This window comes from Gekko japonicus, unplaced genomic scaffold, assembly GCF_001447785.1.
Source record: "Gekko japonicus isolate JY-2015 unplaced genomic scaffold, Gekko_japonicus_V1.1 scaffold711, whole genome shotgun sequence".
Lineage (NCBI taxonomy): Eukaryota > Metazoa > Chordata > Lepidosauria > Squamata > Gekkonidae > Gekko > Gekko japonicus.
In genome coordinates this window covers 775,409-781,532 of record NW_015165849.1, presented here as the reverse complement: position 1 = coordinate 781,532, position 6,124 = coordinate 775,409, and the positions used below count along the sequence as shown (strand labels likewise).

Here is a 6,124-nt window from a genome sequence, read left to right as displayed (position 1 = left end):
GTGAGGCAATAGAAGCTCAGACTAGGATCTTAGGAGACCTGAGTTCAAATTCTCTCTATTCAAAGAAATTCAGCGGGTGACCTTTCTCAGCCTAACCTTCCTCACAGGGTTGTTGTAAGGATTTTTAAAAAGCATGGAAGAACACTTACAGTGCCTTGAAGTCCTTTGGGGAAAGGATTGGATACAAATGGGACAAGCGGCAGACCTTCAGGGAGAGGCAGCATCTCCGATCCAGCCGCTTGTGATCTGTTTTGATCCTGTGAGCTTTCAGTCTGCAGGGCATATGCCCTGCCCACCAGTCTAGATCCCATCCCCTCCACAGTCACCTGAAGAGGCTATACTGAGGGGTATTGGGGTAATCCACCACCATCCTACAGGTATCTTTGGCCATGCCTAATGTATTGGCCTGTCAAGTTTGCTATCCTACATATAATCTTCAGACTGATGGTAAAGTAACACACCACATAACCAAGTCGCAAGCCTTCCTCCAGCCTAGAGTGCCTGTCCAAGTCTCTTCAGTTGGAGGAAGGGTCTTTACACTGCTTCATGCTCATTTGAGTGGAATGATAGAATACCATCCAGTAACAATACATAAAGCCGTGATTACCAAGAAGACACCCATGGGCACCATGGCACCCGCCAGTGAGTTTCTTGGGACTCACTTTTTTCTTCCCCAAAGCAAAGAGCCAGTCCTGCCTTTTCTCCACCTCGTTTGGAGCAGGAGGAATTTGAAGAACCCAGGAGGTATCACCTGTGCGTCCATCAAAGGAGAATGCTTTGTAACTGACCCTAGACTTCCATGGTAGCCATCTTGTGATTGGCCCCAGTCTCCATGGCAGCCATTTTCTCGTGGGGCCGACTCCCTGTCCTCAAAATTCCAAATGTGCCCACAGGCTCAAAGAGACACAAAAGATCTCTTTTAGGGCGATGGGTGTGTCATACATGCAGTGATCCCCACTATTAACCATTGGTGTGTGTTCGTTTTTTTCAAATGCAGGTACTTGAGCGATTATTCCAGAAGGGATTTAACGTGGCAGCGTCCTGTGGTGGCGGTGTGGATTCCTCTCAGTTCAGTGAATATGTGCTATGTCGCGAGGACAGGAGACCACAGCCCAACACCGCAATCAGGATAAAGCAAGAACCCCTGGACTAAGGACCCAGTCCCTTCTCCTCCTTTGTAAAAGTAGAAGTGTCAAATAGTCCCTCGTGTGGAGAGAGAAAAACTCAAGGATTTGCAAAACAGTATTATGCAGGTGACTTTGGTGTTGCCAATTAGTGGTATTTCAGAAACTACCTGTCACATTGCCAGCCATGAACTGCATTTGAAAACAAAGACACAGACGCACACACATACAAAAATTCCGTTCTTTTATTAACAAATCACTGAGCGCGCTCCGCACTTGAAACTGTTTGTGGGGCGGAACTCTCGGCAGGATGGCCGCAGTGTGGACAAGAGGCGGTGCTTCAGTGAAGAACAGATGTTGGCTGGATTTGTGCAGAGAGACCAATTGGTGTCATTTGAATATGTCTGTTGAAGGAATACATCTGCCAGCTCTCTGGAGGACAGGCCCACTCCCCACTTGGTGGCATTAAGGACAAGGTCGCCACCTAAAGGAAGACGGTGCTGTGTTGAGTGTCTCCCCCCTCATGGAATGCCACACCTTCGTCTGATAAGATATACTTTTACGCCTCCATTGCTTTACCCCTTCTGTGGTTTCATTTGCTTATTGTATCAAATGGCTTATTTTTCTATACCACCCCTGTCATTGTTTGTGTGCAGAAACCACCCTGAACAGGGACCAGTTCTCAGACCTTTCTGGTACTGAATTATTTCCAAACAGGTGCCCCCTTTTGAGATCAGTGGAGATTGCACAGCCATAATAGCATTTCATGTGTTGCTCCCAAAACTTCAGTAAGAGTTCTGCAGATTCGGGAAGTTCAGCAAAAGTTCTGGAATAAGGCAGTGTAACGTTAAACGGGCCTTGTCAAGTTATGGTCATGGTTTTTTAAAACCGATCTACAGGTTTTAAGGTTTTTGATCACTGAAAAAATTAGAAATAGCAAAGGAAGGGCATGCATTCCTGGAACACAGCAAAAGTTCCTCCGGTCCAGCATCTGGTTCCTCACTGAGACCAATTAGATATCCCTGAAGGACGTACCAGCAGGGCATGGAGGCCATATTTCCCCACTGTCCCTGCCCTTCAGAACTAGTATTCAAAGTATTACTTAATTTACAAAGTATCAGAACTGGTGTTCAAAGTATTACTACAGGGGAAGGATATGGCATTATGCTTAATAGCTATTAATGGACCCTGTCCTCCATTAATTAGTTCAATCCCTTTTTAAAGCCATCTGAGCTAGTGGCCATGACTACCTCCTGTGGCAGTGAATTCCATAGGTTAATAGTACATCATGTGACATCTTTTTCTCTCCTGAATCTCCTGCCCTTCCATAGATCGGTCATGCAAGTTCCATGATTACTTTCGATTCTTCATTTAACCCCCAGCATGTTCACATTGCTTTGAAATGATCACAACCCCTGACTGGGCCAGGTTATTAGCTTGCAGGTTTATGTTTATGGGCGATAAATTATAGAATCAAGGTCAATTCTTTAAAGGCTGGTAGTGTCGGGTAACCCATAGTTTGGGGCTCTTGGTATTCCTTCGCGAGAAATCACATTTTAGTTTGTAGGTGCAGTGGCATAAAAGGGCAAGTCATAAAATAATTGTGTTTTCCTAGTGGGTGCGCTGGAGAAGCCCCATTCTCAGGACACAGTAATGTGCAGCTGCTTCTGCTCTGCGTTGACAGATCAGTGTTATGAAAGAATTGCATGAGTCTCTACATGGGAAAACATTACTTGAGGTTACTCATCCATGTAACTTAAAACAGAAAATGGATCTTTGAATTGGAACAGCCAGAAATCTAGGTCTCTGTTCACTGATCCTGCTGGGAAGAGTGACCAAGTCGTACCACCCATTTGTAGAACAGGAGTGAGTATAGGGAAGAGTGACCAAATGTCAGTAGTTAACGAGTTCTCTTTAAAACCCAGTCTTTGACTACCAGACATCTCATCAGAAGCTGCCCTCAGAATGTGCTCATTTCATAAACGGTGAACAAAGTGGACATCCCTTCTGCATCAATGTATTTGTCATGGTCCTGAAGGCGCTGAAAATTCTGTGTGAAATGTCCCTACCTGCCCACATGCAGAGGGAACATTCCCAGGATCACCTGGGGAGTGGGAACCACTATTACAACAGCTTAAATATAAACTGCTGATTCAAACCATTCTGAAAGAAATGCAAACCAAACCTGGCCAGCCCTGCACATGAAACTATTCATTGTCAGCCATTTGCAAATAAGGTGCTACATAAGAACTTACAGTGTAATCATGCCCCTGCTCAAATAAACAAACTGTCGTCTTTCCATCTTAGGAATTCAAAGATGGCGTCCAGTCTAGTAGGGTTGATACAGTTGAATGGCCCTTTTTTAATGTTGTTCAGCAGAGCTTGTGGAATTTGTAGAGCTTTGTAGCGGGAAGATTTCCAGGCCTTTGTGAAACTTTGGCCCCAGGGTTGCCTGCTTGTAAAAGAGCCCCTGTAGCTGCCTCTCTCGCAAATTAGTAGATGACCTTGGCTATCTTCATGCTACAAAAAGACTTCCCCAGTGATTCTAAGAACTCCCAGTGGCTTATGAAGACATAGATTCACGGTGGAGAGTGATCTGATCAGTTGGCAACCCTGGCTTGGCATTCAAACCCTAGGTCTTACTGATGCAGCTGAATTTGAGACTTCAGTCCCCATTGGTCCCTGCCACTACTACAAATCTTCCCCACGGCTACCAGCCCTACATTACCAATGCAGAACAATTGTTGCACCAGCAGATAGATCTGCCGCCTTCAAATACAATCATTTAATATCCTTTCCACTTTTATGGCACTCTAAATAAAATGACTCGGTCCTGGGGCCATCACTTTTGTATGTAAGATACCTGTTGAATTGTATTGTACTGTTATACGTTTAAGATTGTACCTTCCTCTGCCCTGACGTTACAAAACCCCAAATCATGCATACGTGTTTATGGACATTTCATTCCCATGTTTCATCCCACAGGCATTCTCGTAAAGGCAAAATTCATTTATGTGGGAATCTTTTGTTACTTAGCACATTCCTCAGGAATGTTTGGGGATTCAGCCTTGGCTGTTTTCTGGGGCCCAGTTCACCAGGAAATCCTCCCACAGAGACAGCGCAAAGGGGATCTTCTTTGGGATGGTGTCTTTGAAAACATCTGCTCTGATTAACCTGTTTCCCCAGAAATTTAAATAAGTTCATTTTTATTAGGGTCATCAGCCAGTTGAAGCAGCCCTAGTTCATTCATTGTACAGTTTTAGTTGAATAATTAATTGACTATTCACTTTTACACAGGAAAAAAAGAACCTACTCATTTTAAAAAATGATGTTCATTTTAGAAGATTCACTTATGCTGTACCTTGACTGGGATGGCCCAAGCCTTATCAGAGCTCGTCTGATTGGCCTTGGTTAGTACTTGGATGGGAGATCACCAAGGAAGTCCAGAGTTGCTGTGCAGAGGCAGGCAATGGCAAACCGTCTCTGAGCATCTCTTGCCTTGAAAACCTACGAGGTCACCATAAGTCACCTGCAACTCGATGACACTCTTTACCATCACCACTCATGATGTGCTGGGTGTCATCTTAGAAGAGGTATTCCCATCTCTCGGGAGAGAGTGCCTCTTCTAAAATGGTGTTTGCTATCTACAGTTGTAGTTTTTAGACAGTAATGTATCTGCTGATTACAGGGGCAGTTTTTTAGTGGGTTGAAAGATTTTGAATCAGTTAGGATCAGTTAATTTACTAAAGGTTGTAGCCCTAATAATTATGATCAAATTATTCCGTTTCAGTTCAGCACAGTTTGCTCAGCCCTTTTCCTGTGATGGTCTTTTTCAGATGTGCAGGACTGGTTCAGGAGATGTTTCTGCTGAGCTGTGACCCCTCGGGTATATGGGGGGACATTTTGCTCTTTTGACTGGAGATCAGAAAAACTAAAAAGCGTACCGAAGCTGCACAGTCATGTCCATTCCACATACAAACTTTCTAATGTTCTGTGTTCAGGTTTATAAAAAAAATGTACTCAAATGTGTTATTCTCTTTAATAATGTTTTATGGCAATCTAAGGACTGGTCTCAAAATATTCATATGTCCCAGTTAGGGCTGAGATGGATTAATTTTCCATTTGAGTACCAAAATGTGCATTAGACTCGGCATGTTAGACTAAGGTGGGTAGCCCTGTTAGTCTGTAGTCGCCTAGCACCTTAAAGACTAACAAAATTTGTCACTCACGGAAACTCATACCCTGCCACAAATTTTGTTAGTCTTTAAGGTACTACTGGACTCTTGCTCTTTTCTACCATTTTAGAATAGGTTTGAAAATGATAGGAAGGATCAGCTTGATTTGCAATGCAAGCCTAAATAGAGTCATGCCCTTCTAAACTACTGACTCACAAATTGCAGTGGATGCACATACAATCCATGTACAATGTATCCCTTGATTGTTCTTTATACACAGGTTGAATCATGTTACATTCAACTCATGTAACTGAAACCCCACATTTGTCCAGGTTTCATTAGTAAAGAGAACACACATTGGCTTTCTTACAAGCATAGAATCATAGAGTTGGAAGGGGCCATACAGACCATCTAGTCCAACCCCCTGCCCAATGCAGGACCAGCCTAAAGCATCTCTGACAAATATTCGTCCAGCCTCTTCTTGAAAGCTGTCAATGAAGGGGAGATAACCACACCTCTAGGCAGCTGATTCCGCCTCCGAACCACTCTGACTGTGAAAAAGTATTTCCTAATATCCAGGTGATACCTTTCTGCGTGAAATTTAAACCCGTTGCTTTGGGTCCTATCCTCTGCTGCCAACTGGAACAGCTCCTTGCCCTCCTCCAAATGACAGCCCTTAAAATATTTAAAGAGAGCAATCATGTCTCCCCCTCAATCTCCTCTTCTCCAAACTAATTCCCAGGCCCCTCAGCCTTTCCTTGTAGGGCTCAGTCTCCAGACCCCTGATCATCCTCCTCACTCTCTTCTGCACCCTCTCGATTTTGT

General features: G+C 44.0%; 1 protein-coding gene across 2 annotated transcripts in view; it reads left to right on the top strand.

The window, feature by feature from the left end:
- Window positions 1–2,753, top strand: part of KCTD15 (potassium channel tetramerization domain containing 15) — a 73,610-nt gene extending 70,857 nt beyond the window's left edge. For both annotated transcript variants that reach the window (XM_015411094.1, XM_015411093.1), the window contains exon 5: window positions 998–2,753. In XM_015411094.1, coding sequence (XP_015266580.1) covers window positions 998–1,153 — 156 coding nt within the window. In that variant the 3' untranslated portion in view covers window positions 1,154–2,753. The remainder of the gene's footprint in view (window positions 1–997) is intronic.
- The last annotated feature ends 3,371 nt before the right edge of the window (window positions 2,754–6,124 follow it).